Genomic DNA, 24,659 nt, shown 5'->3' on the forward strand with positions numbered 1-24,659 from the left:
GACAGGGGAGAATAAAGTCCTGGGGAATAAAGTGTGGGAACCAAGATTCCCACCCCCCCAAAAAATAATATACACTCCAGTGTGTGTATGTATATGTGTGTATATATATATATATATATATATATATATATATACACACACTGACACGCATACTCAAACACACACACATACACTCACAGACACACACACACTCATACATTCATAGACACACACATTCACAGACACACATATTCACATACACTGACACACATTCACAGACACACATTCACAGATACACATACACACATACACTCACACACACACATTCACAGACACACACACATTCACAGACACACACACACACACACACATTCACACACACACACACAAACAGACACACACACACACACAAACAGACACACACACACACACAGACACACACACAAACACAATCACAGACACACACACACAGTCACACACACACAAATTATTATTTTTTTAATTAAAAAAATGTCCACCCAGCCTCCCTACCTGGAGTGCTGGCGTGGACTTGTCCCTGGTGTCCAGTGGGTCGGGCGGCTCTCTCCATATCAGCCGCGGCGAGGGAGCTGTGTGCTCTCTGCTTCCTCTCGCCGCGCGGGCTGTTTGCTGTAGCTGGGAGCCGGAATATGACGTCATATTCCGGCTCCCAGCATCAGCAAGCAGCGCGCGGCGAGAGGGAGCAGAAAGCTCACAGCTCCCTCGCCGCGGCTGATATTGAGAGAGCCGACCGGGGGGGGGGTTCCATAACCTCTTGCCGCCCCCCCCCTCCCATCCATGACAGGGGGGACATGGGGGGAGGAAGGGGGGCGCTGAGTGCCTGCAGGAACGGCGTTCCTGCACAAAAAAAGTGCAGGAACTCCGTTCCTGCAGGACTCAATCCATAGGCGTGCCACGGGGATTAGGGTGTGCCCAGGCACACCCGGCACACCCCGTGCGCACGCCTATGACTAGGTGCTTGTATACTATTTTACCTCCACAGTTATCCCATCTGCCTCCATATCACCATCTTTTACCCTGAACCGAATCATTCCACCCATTGTATGTATATGACTTTCTGTGATTATCTGTGTGAATAGAGAGGTTACCACACGGGTATTTGAGTTTTTTGGTATCTATTTGGGTAACACGCTGTGACTCTGTACTTTTATTTCTATAATGTTCGCCATGAAACTGTTTATTCTCTGTTATGCCATCACCTTGTATCTGCTGTCGTGGCGATATAAGCATGTTTGTCAATCTGAGCACTACAAAAATAAAATAAAATAAAGAATTAAAAAAATAAATAAATAACTCCTAAATGACAGTGAATTGAGCAGTGAAATTGCAGGGGAATGATCTATACACTAAAACTGCTTTATTTAGCTAAAGTAATTTAGGTGACTATAGTGTTCCTTTCATTAAAAAAAAACAAAAAATGAAAGTGTAGGTACACTGAAAACAGAGATGGGTCTGTTAGTCAATGAAGACCAGGAAAAGGCAGAAATTTTAATATGATATTAATGAGGATCCTATGGCAAGAGATATGCATATGATTGCTGCAACAAACTTGCAGATAACTTGTGATTGGATAACTCGAGACAAGGTGCTACAGCTATTAAAGAAAATTAATGTAAATAAAACTCCGGGGCCTGACGGTATCCACCCACGAGTACTTAAGGAGCTAAGTGGGGAAATAAGTGAACCTCTGTATTTAATTTTTCAAGATTCTTTTGTTTCAGGTATTGTACCGAAGGATTGGAGGAAGGCAGATGTTGTTCCTATATTTAAAAAGGGTTCAAAATCCTTGCCTGGAAATTATAGACCTGTGAGCTTAACTTCTGTGACTGGGAAAGTATTTGAACGGCTATTAAGGGATAATATTCAGGAATTCATTGGAAAGAACTGTGTTATTAGCAATAATCAGCATGGTTTTATGAAACATAGGTCAGGTCAAACTAACCTAATTGCATTCTACGAAGAAGTAAGTAGAAATATAGATCAGGGTGTTGCAGTGAATGTGATCTACTTGGATTTTGCCAAGGCATTTGATATGGTTCCTCACAATAGGTTAGTCTTCAAACTAAAAGAAATTGGTCTAGATGAATATTCTTGTTCTTGGGTAGAGCATTGGCTTAAGGATAGAGTACAGCGAGTTGTCATAAATGGTAAATTTTCAAGCTGGACTAAAGTGGTAATTGCTGTCCCTCAGGGTTCTTTTTTAGGACCGCTTCTATTTAACATATTTATAAATGATCTTGAAATGGGCATTGAAAGCCATGTATCAGTGTTTGCAGATGACACAAAACTTTGTAAAGTAATAAAATGTGAGCAGGATATTGCCTTGCTGCAGAGGGATTTGGATAGATTGGGGGACTTGGCACTAAAATGGCAGATGAAATTTAACGTAGAAAAATGCAAAGTTATGCACTTCGGGGTTAAGAATGCACAAGCAATTTACATCCTAAATGGTAGAGAACTAGGGATAACCACACACGAGAAGGATTTGGGAATTTTATAGACAACAAATTAGGTAGCAATATGCAATGTCAATCTGCCGTTGCTAAGGCCAGTAAGGTTTTGTCATGTATAAATAGGGGCATAAATTCTCGAGATGAAAATATAATTTAGCCTCTTTATAAATCGCTGGTAAGACCACACCTTGAATATGCTGTGCAATTTTGGGCACCTGTTCTAAAGAAAGATTTCATGGCACTAGAAAAAGTGCAGAGACAAGCTACAAAACTGCTAAAAGGAATGGAACATTTTAGTTATGGAGAAAGGTTAAAACATTTTAATCTCTTCAGTTTGGAAAAACGGCACCCAGGGCCGGCGCTACCATAAGGCGGCCCAGGCGGCCGCCTTAGGGCGCACCGGCCCTGGGGGCGCAAAATCCGGCTGACCGGAAGGAGGGAAGCGCACTGCGCTCCCCTCCAACCGACAACCTATTGTAGCGTGGCCGAGCGCCCGGTTCTGCGGGCGCGCGAGGGAGCACTCTCCCATGTGTGCTTCCTCTTCAGCTCCCTCGCGCGCCGCATACTGATACCGGAGCCGGAAGATGCGGTGCGCGAGGGAGCTGAAGAGGAAGCACACATGGGAGAGTGCTCCCTCGCGCCCGCCCGCCCGGGAGCCAGCCAGCCAGCCCGGGAGCCAGCCCGGGAGCCAGCCAGCCTGGGAGCAAGCCAGCCAGGGAGCCAGCCAGCCAGGGAGCCAGCCAGGGAGCCAGCCAAGGAGCCCAGGAGCCCAGCAGCACCACTGGACCCCAGGGAATCCCTTCAGCACTCCAAAAAGGTAAGGAGGCTGGGGGATTAAATTTAAAAAAAAACATGTGTTAGTGTGAGTGTTAGTGTGTGTGTGTGTGTTTGTGTGTGTCTGCTAGTGAGTGTCAGTGTGTATGTCTGCTAGTGAGTGTCAGTGTGTGTGTCTGCTAGTGAGTGTCAGTGAGTGTGTCTGCTAGTGAGTGTGTCTGCTAGTGAGTGTCAGTGTGTGTGTCTGCTAGTGAGTGTCAGTGAGTGTGTCTGCTAGTGTCAGTGAGTGTGTCTGCTAGTGTCAGTGAGTGTGTCTGCTAGTGTCAGTGAGTGTGTCTGTGAGTGTCAGTGTGTGTCTGCTAGTGAGTGTCAGTGTGTGTCTGCTAGTGAGTGTCAGTGTGTGTCTGCTAGTGTGTCAGTGAGTGTGTCTGCTAGTGAGTGTCAGTGATTGTGTCTGCTAGTGAGTGTCAGTAAGTGTGTTACTGTGTGTCTCTTACTGAGTGTGTTTGTGTGTGTATTAGTGAGTCTGTTTGATGTCTGTTAGTGAGTGTGTGTTTGTCAGTGAGAGTGTATGTTTTGTAAGTGAGTGTGTATGTATGTCTGTCGCTGAGTGTGTCTGTCAGTAAATGTGTGTGTCTGTTAGCTGGTGTGTATGCATCTGTTCGTGAGAGTGTGTGTGTGTCCTCAGCACTTACCTTTCTCTAGCGCCGGACTCCCTTGGCGCTGGGGATCCCTCTGCCTCTCAGCTCCGAATGCTCTTGCCGCGCACGCATTCAAACCGCCCATAGGAAAGCATTACTCAATGCTTTCCTATGGACGTTCAGTGTTTTAGAATAGCGGAAGCTCCTCTAGCGGCTGTCAGTGAGACATCCACTAGAGGCTGGATTAACGCTCGGTGAAACATAGCAGTTTCTCTGAAACTGCTATGTTTTCAGCTGCAGGGTTAAAACTAGAGGGACTTGACACGCAGACCACTTCATTGAGCTGATGTGATCTGGGTGTCTGTAGTGGTCCTTTAATTGTGTGTGCATCTGCATGCACTGGCGTACATACCGCGGTCGCAGGGGTCACAGCCCTGCAACCCCTGCGACCAGGTGCCCGCCGCCATGAGTTGTGGCCCCGGCCCGCGCAGAGTAAGCGCGAGGGGGGGGGCACGGATCAATTTGCGCACTGGGGCCCCATGGGTCATGTGTACGCCACTGCACCTACCCTGGTGTCTGCCGCAGGCTGTGTGGAGGGGGCGAGGATATGAATGACATCATATCCCTGCTCCCTGTGTACCACACAGCGCGGCTGGCGCCCTGTGATGGGGCTGGGCTGCAGGACAGGACTCCAAGGAGCCAGACAGCATGCATCCAGGGGACAAGATTGAACTGATGTAAGTATGTAATTGTGTATGTCTATGTATGTATGTATGTCTCTGTATGCCTGTATGTCTTTGTATGTATGTTTCTGTATGCATGTATGTGTCTGTATGTTTCTGTATGCCTGTATGTCTCTGTATGTACAAATGTATGTGTCCGTATGCCTGTATGTCTCTGTATGTACAAATGTATGTGTCTGTATGCCTGTATGTCTTTGTACGTATGTGTCTGTATGCCTGTATGTCTCTGTATACCTGTATATATGTATGTGTCTGTATGACGGTATGTCTCTGTATGCGTGTATGTCTTTGTATGCCTGTATGTATGTATGTGTCTGTATGCCTGGATGTCTCTGTATGTATGTTTCTGTATGTCTATGTATGTATGTATGTATGTATGTATGTGTCTGTATGACGGTATGCCTCTGTATGTATGTCTATATGCCTGCATGTATGTCTCTGTCTGTGTCTGTATGTCTCTGTATGATTATTTCTGTGTTTGTATGAACCTTATTTTAAACGAGGGTGGGGGGCACCAAAATGCATCTTCGCCTGTGTAACTAAAAATCCTAGCACCGGTCCTGACGGCACCTGAGAGGGGATATGATAACATTATACAAATATATTCGGGGCCAGTACAAATCATTATCTGGAAATCTTTTCCTAAACAGGGCTATACATAGGACACGAGGTCACACATTTAGGCTTGAAGAAAGGAGATTTCATCTAAGGCAAAGAAAAGGTTTTTTTACAGTAAGAGCAATACTGATATGGAATTCATTGCCTGAAGAGGTGGTTTTGTCAGAGTCTATACAGATGTTTAAACTGCAATTTGATAAATACTTGCAAAAACAGAACATACAGGGATATAATTTGTAACTAGTGGGGTAATAGCTGCTTGATCCAAGGAGACATCGGACTGCTATTTTGGGGTCAAGAAGGAATTTTTTCCTAGTTTGGCGCAAAATTGGAAGCGCTTCAAACTGGGGTTTTTGCCTTCTTTTGGATCAACAGCAAAAGCAAATGTGAGGAAGGCTGAACTTGATGGACGCAAGTCTCTGTTCAGCTATGTAACTATGTAACTATGTCGATCTCACACAAGGCCTGGAGCTGTGGAGAAGCTCCCCACCACCCAAAACTCCTCTCCACCCTCCAAAACCCACAGATGCCTGCTCTTACTATGCCCTGCAGAGGAATCAGCTGATACAATGGCATACAGACTGACCCACTAAAGCAGACTTGAACGCTACCACTATTATTTAATTGCACTTATGTGGACCCTTTCTTTCTCAGCCTCAGTGACACATACTACCCACAGTCTGCCCTGTTGGGAAACTATCACCACAATCATAAAATCCACACACAAGTTAACCTATTTACGCCGAACATGGCAGCATTAGGGTACTTCACAAACCAGCACATGCACACCTCATATAGTGTGCCGATCCCTGTGCCACACGCACAGCATATAAGCGGGACTATGGGGTCTCAAGGTTGTCACCATAGGCTGCAGGTGCCCACATTCCTTTATTTTCCTTTACAGTTTTCCTTTATTCTAAATTTCATTTTATCTATATAAGTTGGTTTTAAGTCTTGTTTGTCATATGCATATATAATTACACAGGAGCCACGGCAGGGCCACACATTAGCCACCTAGGTGGATATTAGCATGTAACCCATATGGGTCTGCCTTCTACACCCATTCGATATACCAACTGCGTTTGGCGGCAATAGCACCTGGGCAAACACCCACAGCCTAACTATAACATTTACTTGCTTATCTTGTAAGGCAAGCGTGTTAACCTCGCAGCCCACAATTGGCATCTTTGCGGCCCGGCGAGCTGCAAGTTCATGCCTTGTTTTTAAAGCAGAGTAGGCATCTGCTTTCCCCACATTGCAGGTGCCTACTCTGCTAAAATGTACCCGGCCGGGGAGTAGGGCCAGCGAGGGAGCTCAGTGTTCCAGCTCCTCATTGCTCCCTTGCGAGCACCGTCTGTAGTGAAGCCAGGCGCCGGAATATGGCGTCATATTCCGGCACCCAGCATCACTAAACCGCGCGAGGAAGCAGTGAGGAGCAGATAGAAGATCCCACATTGGCTCCCAAAGGTAGGGAGCAACAAAGAAAATTATGTGTGTGCAAGAATGTGTAAATGTGTGTCTCTCAGTGTGTGTCCCCGTGTGTCTGTCTGTGAGTCTGTTTGTGTCTGTCTGTCTGTGTCTGTCAGTGAGTGTGTGTGTGTGTGTGTGTGTGTGTCTGTGTGTGTGTCAATGAGTGTGTGTCAGTGAGTGTCGGTGCCTGTCTGTGTGTGTCTGTTAGTGAGTGTGTCTGTCAGTGAGTGTGTGTGTGGGTCAGTGTTGCATTGGCTGCGACTGGACAGTGGAGTACCTGGAGGGGCATGGAGGCACGCAACGCCACGTCACATTCCGACATGACATCGACGTGCTCCACCTTCACAGGGTTTCAACAAGTAGCGGGAGCATCAGATTTGGCAGAGGGTGCGGACAGCGCCATTGGGGGTATACCAGAGGCCGGACTCCAGAGTCGCATACTGGCAGCGGCAATGTGAGTGGAGTGCTGGGATTTAGTAGATTTAGTAGAGGGGGAGGACTGGGATTTAGTAGAGGGGGGTGCTGTGGTTTAGTAGAGGGGGATGCTGGGGGCTTTTTTATACTGTACTTTTCAAAACAAACCTAAGTTTTTATGAAAATTTAAGATTTTTTTTGCGGCCCACCTAAACTTAAACCTTGTTCATGTGGCCCATGCTAGACTTTGAGTTTGACATGCTTGTTGTAACGTGTCTATTAGTTATGCATACTTAGCTTGCACAATGTGACACTCTTCCTACTACGACTTTAGCGGGTTAACTTGTGCATAGTCTGCTAACTACTTACTCAGTCTACCAGTATGTCTAATCGTACTTGTTTAACACTTAGCATGTAAGTTTAACACTTAGCATGTTTTATTTCCTATATCTGTCTTATAAAAAGCGCAGTTTAAGTAATCTTTAAATATTCTTACGCTACTGTTAAATCTAGCTTGCCTTATTATGTTCACTTATTATAAAAATGTGGCAGTCTTTCTGGGAAGTGTACTCCAAATCACGCGACTGCCTTTATTTTGGATTACCTTGCAATAACTCCTATCTTTATTCTGTACCCTGTGACTCAAATGCCATAATAAAAGAAAGATTGACAAAGATTAATGAAAGGTAGGGATATCCACAAATAATATGCTAACATAAACTGCATATCAATTTCGGTTACATCGGTAATGCACTTATTAAATGGATTTGCACAGGCACCAGTTCAAGCCTCAGATTACAGAGGAAGAACATTAAGATACTGTAACTCGCACAAAGTACCACACATGAATTAAATATGCTCAAAGGAACATTCTGGGCACAACATCACCAAGTGCATTTGACTCATATACCGTGTATGTTTGAACACATTCAAATCATGTTTTGCTGATTGAATATGAGGATAAATAGAAATCAAATGCCCTTAAGTGGTGTTTGTACCTTGAGTGTTCTCTCCACCATTGCCATGACCGCTATGAAGCTAGTGCAGGACTATCTGTCTGTGTCCAGTGCAGTCTGAAAATCCATACATATTTCATACATTCTCAGTGTAACTGTTCCTGGAACCTACTCATTAAAATGTTGACATCATTCATGGCCTTAGCATCATACATGTGAAATACATTTACCATCATTGACTGGATGATTGTCATGGGAATAGTAGTTTTCAAAAAATATAGTTCTCACAAATTCGCAATGTCAAAGTCAACTATATAGTTACAATATAGATTCAAACAGCCACATTTAAACACCAGTTTTATCTTCTCTTTTCAATTCTTATACATGATTGAAATAAATAATAAACCATATAACAGGTTTAGAGGAATATCACACAGTGACCTTGTGTGTTAAGATTGAAACACATAAGATTCACACATTTTAACCTTTCCCATCACCTATATTTTCAATCAAGGAAAAGCCAATTAATTATGACTCTGTACATATGTACATAATACATATTCTGTATGTAAATAAAACATATACATAACAGCAATGTACACTGAAAGCAGTATCCACACAGAGGTATAGGTTTACCCTGATAGAATTGACACACAAGCATGTAGCTCAGTACTCTGGTATTTTGATATAAAAAAAAAAATACAATTTTCCATAGATAAACCCAAGCTTTGGGTTTACATTTTTTTGGGGGGAATACAATAACAGCTGCCAGTTATTGTAGTTGTATCCCAACAACAACTATTAGTCTAAGGTGGGACATATTTAGTCAAAATGAAGGATTTGGTGTGAGATATTAACACAGACTAAAAGGGTTATTATATTTCGGGAAATTACTGGGGACTTTTTCCAATTCACTAATTTCTTAGTGAATTCCTTAAAATTTGCAGTTTTCTATTATTTACTGGTCTCACATGCTACCTAATTATTATTATTATTTCTTAGATTTAAATTTAATTTTTAAAGGACCAGGCCCACACGCATATATATATACTTATGGGAAAGTTGGAACAGTCTCATGGGAAAGTTGGACAGTTTCTATCTAGATACAACCGTAGCCACAATATATAGTATATATAACGCCCATACATGCACATGCAAAAAAGTTTAATGTTTCTGAGGTTATGATTAAAGTCAAAGCAACTTATCTAACCAATCACACATTCTAGCTGATGTTAATTATCATCTCATTGGCCATAATCACTAACTACAGGCCACATAATATTTTAACACATTCCTTTTTTTGACTAATTAAATTTCTAATGTCACATGGACAAATATTAACACACAAATACAGAACATAATCACAGACTGCATGCACATGTCATATACAGTGGTACTTACACAACAAACTGATATCAAACACATGTACAATAGCAAAACACTAAATATAATTTAAAGCACTAGCACATCTACATTACTGCAATCAAAGAAAAATCTTGTCTTAGTGCCATTTATGTGTGTGTGTATATCTATATGTATACATACACACACACACTGTTAGGGATACATATACTGTGCGTACACCTATATATACCTACACAATAACCAGGCCCAGGTCCCTGTTACGCAGTCACAAGATGCACAGTCACTGATACTCCTCCTCCCCTATACTACCCCTTCCCCCCCCCTTACACACCCTGCAGTCTCTTCTACCTCTCCCCACCATGCCCCTGCCCCCCTACACTCCTCAGTGATTGCCCCCCTCCGTTGCGTTACCGTTGGATCCTGTGCTGTACAGACAGTGTCAGCATCATCTGCTCCTCCTGACTCTCGTAACCATGGTAACAGTTAATCCTCAGCATCGCCAGGGAGATAGATGGTCCCCTCCCTGCCTGCAGAGCATCATCAACCCCTCCCTGCAGCACAGCAGCATTCCATCCTCTTAGCCTGCAGACTATTACATACAGTCCTTGCCTGCAGAGCATTACTAGCCCACCCTGCCTGCAGATGATAACCAGCCACTCCTTCACTGTCTGCCGTTACCAGCTGTTGTGTCGGGTGTCTCTGGTTGTCTGCTTTCATTACATTACTACACCTGTGTCTGCTAAATTACAGATGTTACAGCAGTCTTTATACTTGCTTGTAGAACATAACTGCAAAACAATGACAGCGAACATTTTCCTGCAGCAAACAGGTAGCCCTCCATGCGTTTCCAGTGCATACAATAGTCGCAGAATTATACTTTCAAATGTTTCACCTTGAATTCATAGTATTTGAAAATCTCCTACTTTTGTTTGTTAATTCTTTAATAGTATGCAAGCATCACTAGCATCCTTAACTAACTGTTAATAAGCCCTTGCTGGTAGGCCACTGACAACAGGCTCCTGTCTGTAGATCCCTGTCAACAAGCCCCTTTTCATTACAGAAATTCTAGATCTTAATACATGCATTGTATTACCACATCAACCCCTCATTTAGGTTTCATTATACATCTGCAAGTTATTTTAGTTCCACGGTTTCTCTGTTGCACATGGATGTCAATGTGCACTGTACTTAGGTTCATGAGTAATCTGAACAGTGAAGATCTGTGTAATTTGGAGTTCTTTTCATTCCCGCTGCAGTATTTTGTGCATGCGTCAAAAATACCTGTGTCCTTTCTTCATACCTGTGCTTTCAAAACTCTAACTTGTCTTCCTAGTTCTCCACTCGATTCTGAATGCAATCTCAGGCCCAGATATTCTATCTGACTGGTACTTATGCCCCTTCTCTCAGCCTTGGATGGAGGATTGGGACGTTTTCATGACCTCTCCATCCACCCTGTAGCTGTGCAGGGGATGTGGGGGATGTTTAGAAAAGACAATCTGGTACAATAGATGTGGATTCTCCTCATCCTCCTTCAGAGTCCTTAAAGCATCACCAGGGTCAAGAATTTGTTCCGTGAATCCTGATGGTGGGCTCTAGGTGTCAGCTTGAAGGTCTTATTCTCACCTCAAAGGTTACAATTCCGAACACTGGAAAATCAGTTGAAGGCATCTGTTTGAGGAGTTTGCCACACTATAAGCAGAATTCTATGGCAGCTATTAAAAAAAAACAAAAAACCACACAATGATATTCCGGGAAAAATCTGTCCATTACATCTAAATCTAATTGACTAAGTACAATTCATCCCGCAGAGGGGTTTTATGAAGAAAATTTTAAACGATCAAACCTAAATGAGGTGCAAGAATGTAATTCTCTTGCAGACAATTAACATGTTTTTTTTCTCATTTATTAATGTCTGCCTATAATTGCAATGCAAACAACACACATTTCCTGTCAAGCATGACTTTTTCTTGTAAAACCTTTCTAATTTCTACATATACAATGGAGAATTCTTCTCTGCAGACCTGTCTACACGCTGTCTCTGACATTAGATATTCTCTAAGGCAAGATCAAAACATATTTCTGTTACAGATGTTATTAAGCTCTTCTCGTAGAATATCTGGGAAAACGAAGCCCAGCCATGGCATAAATGGATGGGAAAGGGTAAACAGGCAAAAAAAAAAAAAAAAAAAAGTAAAAAACAAAACAAAACAATACTACACAGAATTTGCAGGTTAGGATGTACCGTGTCAGCAAATACCAGAGAGAGAACGAGAAAGCTGATGGGAGGGGGAGAGTGTATAGTGACAAAGCTTCAATCTGTGCATGCCAACCTCTCTCATTTTTAGTGACATACATAGAAAATACAGACCTACTGTGCAGTATATCACCAAACCAACATTTAACAACAACATGAGATGCTGTCCACAGATAGGTCCTATTATATCAATATACATTGGATCCATCCTATCATCAAATATATAGCTCAAAGAAGAGGCCATGTCCATAAATGTGGTTATAGTCATACTGTGTAAATGGCATTCACAGACTTTTCTTATTTCATTGAATGGGTCCAGTGTAAATTCCATATATAAAATGCACATTTTCACTGGTATTTAGCTCAGTTTTTTAGAATTGGTCCAGAGAAAATGAATATTTTATAAATGGGATATACACTGGAGCTAATAGTCCAATAGACTGAAACACGGACCAGAGAAAAGTCATATCATATAAATGGGATCAACCGCCCGAGAAAATACATTTTGCATTAACTGGATGTACATTTTATACATTCTATACACAAAAGCAACATACAGTGAAAAAATGTACAAATACACAGATTTATCTTCTTAACCCCTTAAGGACACATTAAATGTGTGACATGTCATGATTCCCTTTTATTCCTGAAGTTTGGTCCTTAAGGGGTTAAAAGAGTATCCCTCACTTCTGTTTCCTCTATAAATAATGATACTTCTCTTGCTTATGCCTTATCAAGGTGACTTAAACATTGAGTAAAACAGCACGATAGGATCAGGTTTTGAAGAATTTGGAACCATGAGACAGATAAAAGATGATCTGTAGTTTTAATAGGTTTGCATAAAAATATTACTCTTTCTACCTTCCCTACTTACCTTTCAGTTTGGTTATGCATGACTCCAATGGAACAGTTACACCAAAGGCCATGTCCCCACTCAAAATCCTTCAGCAGATTAATAGGATTGTTATCTTGTTATAGGAAATGTCCATGGTATAAGTCAAAACTGCAGTTTTATAGGACACAGCATGTTTTATAAATGACGCACCAATTCCAGGTGTTTCCTGAAATTGATCCCCCTGCTTTGATGTCCATTGCCAGAGCTGGATGAAGTTTATGCTCACAGAAGGTTATCCATGCAAAAATGTTGATATCTAAAAGTGGAACAACTGACTTAAGAAATATCTGTGATATGCATTGCTATTATTTGTTATACATAAAGCTAATAATGATCTCCCCTGAGAAATATGCAATATCTCTAGTACAGGGGTAGGCAACCTTCCACACTCCAGATGTTTTGGACTACGCCTTGCATGATGCTCTGCCAGCATTATGGTACATATAATCCACAACATCTGGAGCGCCAAAGATTGCCTACCCCTGCTCTAGTAGATGCTCAATTAATTAAGCATCACAACCACATATACTACTTGCCTGGGTTATGGTGAATAGAGCCGAAAATAGTTCCACGCTCTCGATGACCATATACCGCTGCCTGTGTTCGGGAGACAAAATGGTCGCAATTTGTTTGCACACGTGCGTTTGGTTATACAAATGGTGGGCACACAGGGGAAACAATGTCCTTAACAAGCAATTTGTGGCTGGTTGTTTAGAAGGTGAGAACAAGGGGACCACACAGTTGATTTGGTAAACGAACTGAGCAATACGGACAACCAAACAAAAGGGAATAAATGTGTAGCTAGAGCATCCATTCCACTACAATAACCAGACAAGTTGGTCCCACAGGAACAGAGGGGTTGAGGGCCCTGCTCAATGAGCTTACATGCTAGAGGGAGTGGGGTAAAATGACACAAAAAGGGTAGGGTAGAAAAGTAGGTTAGCTAAATAGTATTTTTTTTTTTTTTTTTAAAACCTTTTGTGACAGTTGCAGGAGAGGAATCAGTTAATAGGGACCCCATCACTTATTATAGGAGGGGAAGGTAAGGATTTACCTAATGAGTGGACAGGAGCTAGGAAGGAACTTCAGGAAGGGTAATGCATGGACACTCACATGGGAAGGATGGACTACTGGCATATACCCCTCCAAAACCTGTGGGTACTGCGGAGGGGTGAACAATGACATAACCCCCTTGATTTTCATCTTAAATAGCCTCCACCCACTACAGCCATACCCCCCTTAGCTACGCAATAGTACCCATCTACAACCCATATATGGGAGCTTGTTGGGGAAATTCTAGTCTTCTATTTCATAGCCGCCACCCTTGACCTTTCTTCCCTTTGTTTTATTATTTAGTAGCCACCTTCTGATCACAGGTAGGGGTAGAGTGGGTGGATAGTGACCTGCCTACTAGTCATTAAAACTTAGCCCTACCTGATGAACACAGTTGGAGGCCCCCCAATAATTTACTGGCCCCATCCCCAAAGTTTTAGTAGTGAGCAGCCACTGGTATGTGTAGTAACAAAAGGTTGTTTTAAACCCCCCAGTTAGTGTATTTAGTAAATATAACATTAACAATGGTAATTTTGCAGTTTGTATGGCCATATATGGAACAAACATTTTTTGCACCAATGGAAGGCACAGAAAACACACACACCTGAATTCAAAACACACAATACTACACATACACCCCTGCATGCAAGGCTGCTCAGTATTATAAACATACACATACTAGAGTACACCTATATTCACGCACAGAACCGTGCAAGGATGAGCACATGATCTATCAACAGCTGGCAAAACATTGCAGATCTACCTTTTGCCACTCCTGCACCAGGGCCCCCCCACTACATTAGTGCCATCGCAGATTGGTTAGGGGCCCATTTGGACTAGAGCGCAGTGTCTGTAGGTCTTGATTTACTGGTCTTCCTATTATTGGAGATATTCATATCTTCCCTGACTGAAGTGTTGGTCTCAGAATGCAAAAATAAAGTCAGTATGTGCCTTTAACCTGAAGACATCAAGGTTGGATGTTTGTGTGTTATACTTACATTTTAATAAGCCATTTTAATTATTCAAAATGAAATTTTATTTAGCAGATAACTTTATGACTGGTATCTCTGGTTTGCTATAGCAGCTCAAAAGTTCTCTTTGCAGTTTGTTGCCAGAAGGACCCTGGCAACATTCCCATTAATGAGGCAGACTGTTTTGAAACAGTCTGCCCTCTTACCTGGGTCATGCCATGTCTATGGCTTCTACAGAAAGCAGATACCATTCATCCAGGACATCTGGTTTCTGTAAATTCCAGATGTCAGTCTAATCAGCTACTCATTGTCTGGGTGTCAGTGAATGACTAGTGTTCTCTACATAGAACTATTTATATTATCCTGCTCTGAACTTTTCCAGGTTGGCTAATGATGCTGCCAGAAATGGAATTACACCTACAGCAACAGAGGGTTAAACTGTTACGCAGGTCATAGCAAAATGCTGGACAGGCTCCATGACCACTTCAAATAACTGAAGTGGTCATGGATCTTTGTGTAACCCTTTGGTCTTCTTCAAACAACGCTTACACTATACCTTTGGAGCTGCTCTCGCTATGTACATGTTGAAAGCTACTAATGCATGTCCTGAGATTCTTGTATTGCCACCTGACTCACCTTCACTGAACTAACATTATACGTCCCATTGGTACTAACTTTTTAGGTTGCAGATGGGAGTTTGGATTTACTGTTGTATTGTACTTAATCTTCAGCTACAATATCTATTGTAAATAAATAAAATCCACACTTACACTGTAGCCCCATAGCCAAAACCCTCAGTGACTCAATTAAGTTGTGAGCCCGGAGTCCCTGGTGCTGTCTTACTATATGGTGTTAAGCCACTTTCAATCAGACATCAACAAACAAAACTTTGGTGTTAAACTGTTACAACCTCATGGTAAGCATGCCCACAAAGCTTTGTTGAGTTAAAATTTGTGTTGAAGTGTTCCTTTCAGAACATAGCCAGGGTTTCAGACCAAACACTAAAACCAATTTGAAAGTTAATACAATTTACACTTAAGCGTTATTTGCATTTATCAGTACTTTATAAGATTAGAAGTTTTCCTTACCAGAAGGGTAACTAAATAATGATTCAAAAGAGTCAAGTGTCCCTATAGAAAAAGGGTAGTTTATTTGGCAGAATACATAATGTTGAAACCAAAATGGGCTCAATAGATATGCAGAGAGATCACAGCTACTTCATGGCAATTGTCATAGCATTCTCAAGGGAAGTTGCATTGAGAGCCAGGTCATCCATCACATGAGTCCAGAAAAAAGGTCAGGTATAGCAGAGTCCGTGACCAATTTTGGGTGTAGACAATGTCTCATCAGAACATGTGGAAATTCAGAATGAAGGTGAAGACAGGATTATGGGAAAGACCAAATCTGCAGATACATGACAAGTAAAATGTGTACCATCAACCCATGGCACAGAAATAGTTAATCTACAGGATTGGAAGAAAGTCAATACATACATCTGGAATCAGGTGTCCACTATATAAAGAGTTACAACCAAAAAGCAGAAGTAAGTAGCACTTTGAGTTGGATTGCTATGCTCACCTAAAGAACCTTTCACTTCTTAGCAGCTGGCTTCCGCCCTCTTCCTGCACCTTTACCCTAAAATGGAGTGAGTTTGAAGTCAACACATTAACAGCAGAGTAACTGTTGGACTGTCAGAATAACAACCCCACAAAATAACTGGGCCAAAGTGTGAGCTTTATTAAGCCATGTACCTTTTTAGCAGGACTGTCCTCTTCAGAGCTTCTGTGAGAGGGAAAACCAAAAAATAATACATTTAAAGTGGTAAGCAATCTTACAAGTTTTACTATAATAATGTCCCAATGGTCCTTTTAGACAAATTGTTTACACCACTCCAACAGCATCCATTCTACCTTCCAGATTTTCAATTGATAAGCCATACGAGATGTTTTAGCAAAATATCTACAGCTATAGAAACCCATTTAACTAGACATTTTAAAGAGCCACACAAGTTTATACTTACTCTTCTTTATCAAGTTTCTTCTTCTAGGACAAAACAAAAGATGATTAATATATAAATATATATCCCTACCCTCCTCCACCCATTATACAATGCCTATTTTCACAGTCTTCCTGTCTAGTGTAAGAAAACCCCTCCTGGTGTATTTGGCAAGTGTGTATGTGCCATTTCTGAAGGTATCCATGTGACAAATTTAAGTTTAATAGTTTACTTTTTTGGGGGGGTACAATTCTACTCCCACATTCCTTCAGGTCCTGCAGATAGGCTTTCCTGTGGTATTTAGAAGAGCCAGTTGGTACAACTATACTGTCCAGTGCAACAGATTAAAGGAGAAATTGTGATTTATAAGGGTCACATCTACTGATTAGCAAGGTGTGAAATAAGGTTAATGTCAAAGATTGAGCATCACTGACTTGCCAAATTATACAGGTTGAAAACTGATACATGTACCTTTGCCTGGGCTCCTTTCTTTGTTGCTGCAGGTCGTTTTACAGGTTTGGGAGGTGATTCTGGGTCTTCATCTTCCTCTTCTTCAGCTTCCTCTTCGTCCATTTCCTCCTCTTCTGGAGCCGACCATGAGGAGTCTTCTTCCACTAGACAGGAAGATTGCGGCATTGTACAATTACTGTTAGAAATATGCAAATTCACGTCCACTATTCACCCAATCACAGGGAACTGATAAAGTCATTGAGTATAGAGTTATCCCTAGTGAATAAAGTGAGGTTCCCCTAGTACCCTTCTCTCTCCCTCCCCCCCCCCCCCCCCCCAAATGCCTACGTCTGAGGATTGTCTAGCTGTGTAGTGGTAAAGCTATCCATTGTTATCTATTAATAGCTGCATCGAGGTCCAAGACCATATGCATTCTTGACAGTGACCCCCTGAAGATTAATTTACACTAAGCTCACTATAGCTTGGTAAGAAAGAACATGCTGGTCATTTGCTACTAATGACAAGCATGTCCTTCCTATCCAAGGGAACCTTATGCATAGTGCTCTACTGAAGAGCTCACAGTGCAAAGGCCATGCACTTTTTCCCCCACAGGATAAAGTGTCTAATTGTGCTTCACTAATGGGATACCAAAAAACAGAAGCACCAGGAAGGTATTGTGTGAGCATTTTAGGGCTGCTTCTGAAATTGTATGCGCATTAATAGAAAGGTTTAGGTTGCAGTAGGTTTGTAGTGCAAGTTAGGGGCAATACAATATTTTATTTCCCCACCTTGATTTGGGGTGGGGACATGCCAATCCCTGGTGGTACAATGGTGAAAGGCTAGTTTGCACATCTGGTAGGTGCAGTCTGAGTATATTCCTATTCTGTACTCTGGAAGAGTTGTATTACCCGGTTGTCATGCCTATTCTTTCCAGGTGGTTCCAGCCCCTTTCAGCACACCCGCTTTACATGATGTCAATGTTTGGGGAGTATGATCTGCGTAGGCAGAACTTACAGGAAGAATATACTCCGCCTGCATCTGGAGTTTCAGACTAAAGTCTTTCAGGCCCTGTGCAGAAGTGTGCATTGGGCCAGTGACAGCTGTTGGTCTTCCCACTGTCTCATAGCACCCTCTTGGCCGACACTGATAGCTTTTGACCTACATGGGCCAGTAGGGGAGATCCTTTGATTTGCCCAAAGTCCAGGCTTCAAACCAAGCCTGTTCAGGGTCACAACTGCTGCATGCTTCCTGTATTAAGTTTGCAGCTTAGTGAATAACCACACTACTGACCATTTATTACATCAATACAACCTGCAGTGTAAAAAAAAAAAAAAAAAAAAAAAAAAAAACACCCCACGCAAGAAATAATAAGAGGGAATTTACTCACATGCAACATGCTGACCACTGATGAATACTGGGCCAGAGCCAGACTTTAAGTGAAATGTGACTGGAGGAGTAAGCTCAAGACCAAACATGGTAGCCTATGAAAAAGTAGTTGCACATTTGAGCTACTTGCAATAGTTTGCTTGGTCAGTTATACCATGTTCATCAAGGCTAGAAACTCACCATGGGTAGGATAGATGGTTTTAGGGTGGCAATGGTTACTGGCTTTTCGTCACTTCCCTCTTCTTCTTGAGGCACAATTTCTACCAAGTGAAATTCATCTTTTGCCTTTTCTCCCAGACAAATCTGAGGAGAAGAAGCCCACGAACTACATCTTAAAAAACTTCCCTAAAATTCTACATTGCAGCAGAAGCTTACTTTTGAGTGATTGGCCTAGTCATTTGGAACGCCTTTAAATAGGACAGTGGCTCTCAACCCAGTCCTCAAGTACCCCCTAAAAGTCCAGGATATGGGAATTACCCAGTTGTACGTAAAGTGTTTAGAAAAACCAGAGCAAAAAAAAAAAAAACCACCATAACCCCTAAATGCTGGACTATTATGGGGTACTTGAGGACTGGGTTGGGAAACCCTGAAATAGGATATACCTTGTTTAACATGAACATAGGAAAGGGACAAATAAGTTTAGATCAGATGAGGATAGTAAGAGCCACTAGGTTATAGAAGAATAGATAAAGTCACATCTGCCAGCTAGACATTGACGCACAGAGGGTTATTATAGGTATACACACCGTGCGCAGGGCTAGCTGATGTTCACACTTGTCTTCATCTGACACTTTAAACACAAATGTCTTGTTCTCATCATTCAGCTCACACCCTGTAGATTGAGAATATACCAGTAAGACATCAAGTGCTTCCAAATTCTGAGATCAGGGACATTTTGATACCTTTCCCATTTTGCATTCCCCAGTTTGTTGCAAGAGGTTAGACTTTAGGCTATACTGAACCATTGGGTGTTGGTTCTCTCAGACAAAAATGAGTGCTACTGTGTCTAAAAGGCAACCATTTCACCTCCCTCCCCTTTATATATTTTGTTTTCCTAATGTACAAGTTAGCAATGTTCTACATATTAAGTGCATTTAAAAAAGAAAAAAAAAAAGAAAATTGAAATTTTATCCAAGAAAAGATCACATACATACAGCCAACAATAATTTAAAGGGACACTGGAAGCAGCATAACCACTCAGATCATGGTAGTTGTGGTTGCAGGAGCACCTGGGTACCCTCACTTTGTAAGTAGCCATACAGTTTTTGGCTTGGTTCACACCATCTCAAACACTGTAGAGCCAGAAACCAAATAGCGAACGCTCAGCAAATGAGAGAAGCAGAGGTTCATGCTTAGGTGCTCCAGTGAACCCCTGATAAGTCAGCCATTCAAACTATTTTGACTACTTACAAGGGGTGGGGCCAACAGTGCATCCAGAGTAATTTGGACTACCACCATGTCACGATCAGTTTCATAAAATCAGTTAATATGTCAGCCATATTAAAAAAAATAGAATAGCTATTGAGTACACCAAGTGCACATATAGTGGTTAGACTGGTTTTGTAGTACACTTCATAGGAACAAACCATTAAATTGACAGATCACAAACCTCATTAATGCATTGCACCCCACCACTTGGTCTCTTGTTTATACCTTCCTTGCAGTTATATGGAAGACCATTAAACAGTACCCATACCACCTCTTACCCCATATAAGAGACACAGGTTTCTCAAGCTTGCTGGTGCTGCTCATTGTAGAGTCCATGGTAAGAGATTACACTCTGCACAAAACAAACGCCACAGAATGAAAGTAGTTAACTAGTCAGCCTATAAAGTGTAGCATGTTCTGACATTTAACTAGGTAAACATAGATTTATTAGCAGCAGACAGAACCCATACAACCAACACGTTATCATTCCATACCCTCCTCCACCCCCCCAAAAACATTGTCCACTACAAACAAACTACAAATTAAAGGGATTTGTGCCAACTGACAAAGCACTGCTCACAACATCCAATCCTTTAATACTCTCACACTGCTGCACGTTTAACAGTGGTAAAGACAGACAGCTTCCAACTCACATCCACTACCCAAACTGTCAGGGGAAAGAGTAGAGGACTTGGTACTAGATGGACATATAAGCCTGGACTAACAGATGAATCTGATTAAAGACTGATTTTTCTAAACAGTCCCACCTTTGCTAATTATAGAAGAACCAGATTTTCAAAACCCAGACAGGGGGTGAGAACTAATGGTTTTGTTTGTGAATCAATGCTACTTTTATTATCATACAGAGAAAGTAAGCCCAGCTCCTTGGAAATAGAGTTGCCAGATCCACCATGTTTTAATGGACACATATAACTTATTGGAAGTAAATTTAAAGTGCTCGCCCTGTACTATGTAATACCCATACTCTTCAGAAAAGAAATCAATAAATGCCTAAGGTTTTATTGCAATTCATACTTTTCAGCATTCCCGAATCAGATACCTGATTGTGGGAACAGTCCCTGTCACTGCTGAATTTAACTTTTTAAAAAAATGTTTTTTACACACTTGTGGCAGTTTTAGGCATTTTCAGCAAATTTCTGGTTATATGCAGTGCTTTAGCAACACTATCTGCATGGATAACCATTGTCTCTATAGAACAGCACACCCATATGCTGGGTTCCCTCTTGACCTGGCCGAATACTTGCCGTACATGAAAAGTTCTGCCGTGCAGTATGTAGCATTAACATTAAGATTCCTCTATGATTTATATGTTGATTTCCCTCCTCCAGCATAAGATTTCTACATAGAGCAGGGCAGGACTTTTAATGTGCCATCAATCCTAAAAAGTGATCAATAAGTTCTAACTACTACAGGAAAACACATGCAGGATTATTCACTAAAGTGACAATTGTCAGGAATTCCACGTGAATTTAAGCAGATTTTAAAATACAAGGCCAAAAAAGCCAAACTGGAAAATTCGCCAAATCAACTATGCTGCTAGTTTGGCCTGAAATTTTAAAATTTACTTAGAATTCCTAATAATTCATACTTGAGTGGGCCTGGCAACGTTGCTAGTTGTGGATAACAAATACTGAGTTTGATATGTGCTGCTAAGGTATGTGGTGACAGGTGTAGAGGTATGGTTGAGTGCAAAGACATAGGGGTGGTGGGTGGGCGGGCAGGTGTTACCAGGCACCAGATGCAAAGGGATGCCAGAAAAACGTTGGCGGTTTCCCGGTTTCCCTCACATTTCCCAATCCTGCAGTCCTGCCCCATCTAGAAAGTCTGGGCTGGGGGAGAATGGGAGGACTTGTATATGTTGCAAGCTGTTTAAATATATACCCCCAATTAAACTATCATCTCAATTAAGTTGTCTGGATGCCATACCACTGCCTTTTTAACCTGTAAGTGAAAAGGCAATGTTTACATTGCAGGTTTTACAGGGCGGTCTGTTTAGTAGATCAAGGCACTGTTTAATAGATATACCACCAATGAAAACATGCATGTATTTAATTATGCATTTTTTCTCATTGGGTGTTGTGGCAGAGCCTGCATATTTTCATGGATTACTAGCACAGGATATTACTGTTTTGTCAAAAAACTATATCAGTCCCCTGGCTCTCCTCTACCCTTCTCTCATGTATTCCATTGGAGTGCTGCCTTCCTTGACTGGTAGCAGTCTCTGTCAAGTCCGTGCCAGCCACAATGCCTTCAGCAGGCCCTGACACGGAACGTCCGGAACCCCTACATGGCATTACCTCCAATGTACATCTGGTCATTTTTACTACCTGCTTTATCTCAACTTGCGGACACCTAGGAGAGCGCTATTTGGAGGTGTGTAGGGAAGGACATTACCAACAATCACTACCCAATAGTCAGCGGGAACCCCCATTCCCAAGACCACATTCAAAGACCGGCACTTAGCCGCAACCAGTCTGGAACTCTACGCCTGATTGAGTTGTGACCAACGCCCGATCAAAACTTTATTCAATAATCCATTGGGCTTGGTACCTCTGATTCAGCTAATATTAGGACATTATACTGGGGAATCAAAACCTGTCTGGTGACGTATGATTCATGATGTGTGACTGTATGGAAGATCCAGCCCTTAAGCACCCTGACCGCAAACCATTCAGAGCCTTTGGCATGCCGACCACAGAATCTCTAGCGCTACTTTCTGATCGAACGCGTGGAACTGTTTTCTGCTTCAACTTTAAAGGACCACTCTAGTGCCAGGAAAACATACTCGTTTTCCTGGCACTAGAGTGTCCTGAGGGTGCCCCCACCCTCAGGGTCCCCCTCCCGCCCGGCTCTGGAAAGGGGAAAAGGGGTAAAACTTACCTTTTTCCAGCGCTGGGCGGGGAGCTCTCCTCCTCCTCTCCGCCTCCTCTCCGCCCCGTCGGCTGAATGCGCACGCGCGGCAAGAGCTGCGCGCGCATTCAGCCGGTCGCATAGGAAAGCATTTACAATGCTTTCCTATGGACGCTTGCGTGCTCTCACTGTGATTTTCACAGTGAGAATCACGCAAGCGCCTCTAGCGGCTGTCAATGAGACAGCCACTAGAGGATTATGGGGAAGGCTTAACCAATTTATAAACATAGCAGTTTCTCTGAAACTGCTATGTTTATAAAAAAGTGGGTTAACCCTAGCTGGACCTGGCACCCAGACCACTTCATTAAGCTGAAGTGGTCTGGGTGCCTAGAGTGGTCCTTTAACTATAGCCAGTCATAACGTTAACCAAGTGGTGTTTTGCCGATGAAGCATGTATCAGGGCACTGTTTTCCCAGATTGGGTGCTTGAGTATGGACTTTTTGGGGATATATGATGTGCAGAGATTTTTCGTAATTAAATTGCTGTATTGGGGATATTTTGTGTTATGCAGCTCTGTGCCTGGGAGATAATTGAATTAAGTGATGTATGTTGCAATCCTCTCACAGACATAGAGACTCCAAGGCGGGATCACCTATACCTTTGCTGGACACTCCATAATGGGTCTGTGTATATACACTTGTGTGTTTCCAATAACGGTTGTTGTTCTCCCCAGCACTATGTATCATCTGGTGTTTGGGAAAATTGGGCTATAAACACTGAAAGCAGCTCGAAGGTAAATTCAGCAGAGATATCCAGTTGGGATATTGGAACTCTGCTACAGGTGTGTGTATATGTGTATATATATATATATATATATATATATATATATATATAACCATGCAATCTGCTTTGAGTGTGAATGTATGTATATACACACACAGACACAAAACAGATTGCAAGAGGGGCGTGGGCGACTACGGAGCCTAATGGACGCTTGCTGAATTAGCTCCAAAGGACCCGGGCACCAATCCGTCGCAATCGGAGACTAAAATGTGAAATGGGCAACCATAAAAAGCAAGGTACTACCCAGGGGCATACAGGGAGAACACCTTCCACGAAATCGGGAACATTGACCTGTTATTTTAAAGAAAATCCTGATCGTGGAGAGGAGGCCGCGGCGTCCCCTCTCGTAATGGCGGAAACAGATCCGCAACCGAGCAGCCCCTCAGCCTCAGAAATATCACACATCTCATCCGACACAACACAGGAGGCCGATATTCGAACCCTGCTTAAAAACCTGCCCTCGAAATCTGATCTACAAAGTATGAAAAATGACTTACAAACCACAATGAAAAATCTGGAAACCACGTTCCACACGAAAATGGAGGCGATTGGCACAGAAGTCCGCCAGCTAAACCTCAGAGTGGTAGATCTGGAGGAAGAAAGAGATGTGATTCAGGCTCAGTTAACTAATATTACAACAACAATAGACTCCCACGCCTTACATATGGCTTCCACACAGAGGCACCTAGATGATCTAGACAATCGCGGGAGAAGGAACAATCTCCGAATCAGAGGCCTACCGGAATCCCAAGGTGAGAGCCTAGAGGAAATTCTATCTGAGCTTTTTAACCTTATATTAGGTGAACAAAGTGACAATAGAATTTTATTGGATAGGGCCCATCGCTCCCTGCGCCCTAGGGGCCTTTCACCCGACACTCCAAGGGACGCCATTTGCAGGGTACACTACTTCTCCATAAAGGAGAATATTTTAAAATCTTTAAGGGACACCTCTCAACCTCTCCTATTTCATGGGCATCCAGTGCAGATATACCCGGACCTTTCCCGGTATACCCTTCAAGCACGCAGAGCCTTAAAACCGGTCACAGAACATCTCAGGAAC

At 42.4% G+C, this 24,659-nt stretch overlaps 2 protein-coding genes across 6 annotated transcripts in view; both read right to left on the bottom strand.

Moving 5' to 3' along the window:
* The window catches only part of DMTN (dematin actin binding protein), a 79,667-nt gene extending 69,628 nt beyond the window's left edge, over positions 1 to 10,039 (bottom strand). The window contains exon 1 of one of the 3 annotated variants that reach the window (XM_063448487.1): positions 9,864 to 10,039. The gene's annotated coding sequence lies outside the window, so the exon portion shown is untranslated. Of the gene's footprint in view, positions 1 to 9,685; positions 9,763 to 9,863 lie in introns of those variants that run through there. The other 2 variants (XM_063448485.1, XM_063448482.1) reach the window with 2 other exon arrangements.
* Positions 10,040 to 15,747: 5,708 nt separating this feature from the next.
* Positions 15,748 to 24,129, bottom strand: NPM2 (nucleophosmin/nucleoplasmin 2). Of its 3 annotated transcripts, none has more exons than XM_063445517.1 (10): positions 24,097 to 24,129; positions 20,164 to 20,237; positions 19,204 to 19,289; positions 18,638 to 18,760; positions 18,459 to 18,552; positions 17,093 to 17,235; positions 16,646 to 16,668; positions 16,377 to 16,407; positions 16,204 to 16,260; positions 15,748 to 16,029 (listed from the first exon to the last, which is right to left on the bottom strand). In XM_063445517.1, exons 2-9 carry the CDS (start codon positions 20,219 to 20,221, stop codon positions 16,216 to 16,218), a joined length of 603 nt encoding a protein of 200 aa, XP_063301587.1. In that variant the 5' UTR covers positions 20,222 to 20,237; positions 24,097 to 24,129; the 3' UTR covers positions 15,748 to 16,029; positions 16,204 to 16,215. The 3 variants fall into 3 exon arrangements, with proteins under 3 accessions (XP_063301587.1, XP_063301588.1, XP_063301586.1); XM_063445518.1 differs by lacking the exon at positions 24,097 to 24,129 and adding an exon at positions 20,539 to 20,558 and having other exon boundaries at positions 16,646 to 16,665; XM_063445516.1 differs by lacking the exon at positions 24,097 to 24,129 and adding an exon at positions 20,539 to 20,558.
* Between the last annotated feature and the right edge of the window lie 530 nt (positions 24,130 to 24,659).

Source organism: Pelobates fuscus, chromosome 3 (assembly GCF_036172605.1).
Source record: "Pelobates fuscus isolate aPelFus1 chromosome 3, aPelFus1.pri, whole genome shotgun sequence".
Taxonomy (NCBI): domain Eukaryota; kingdom Metazoa; phylum Chordata; class Amphibia; order Anura; family Pelobatidae; genus Pelobates; species Pelobates fuscus.

Coding starts and splice junctions, on each gene's coding strand:
- NPM2 (XM_063445517.1), bottom strand. CDS start 20,221: ATGGACTCTACAATGAGCAGCACCAGCAAGCTTGAGAAACCTGTGTCT. Junction 19,290..20,163: donor ACCTGTGTCTCTTATATGGG/GTAAGAGGTGGT, acceptor CTCAATCTACAG/GGTGTGAGCTGAATGATGAG. Junction 16,261..16,376: donor AGGACAGTCCTGCTAAAAAG/GTACATGGCTTA, acceptor ACTCCATTTTAG/GGTAAAGGTGCAGGAAGAGG.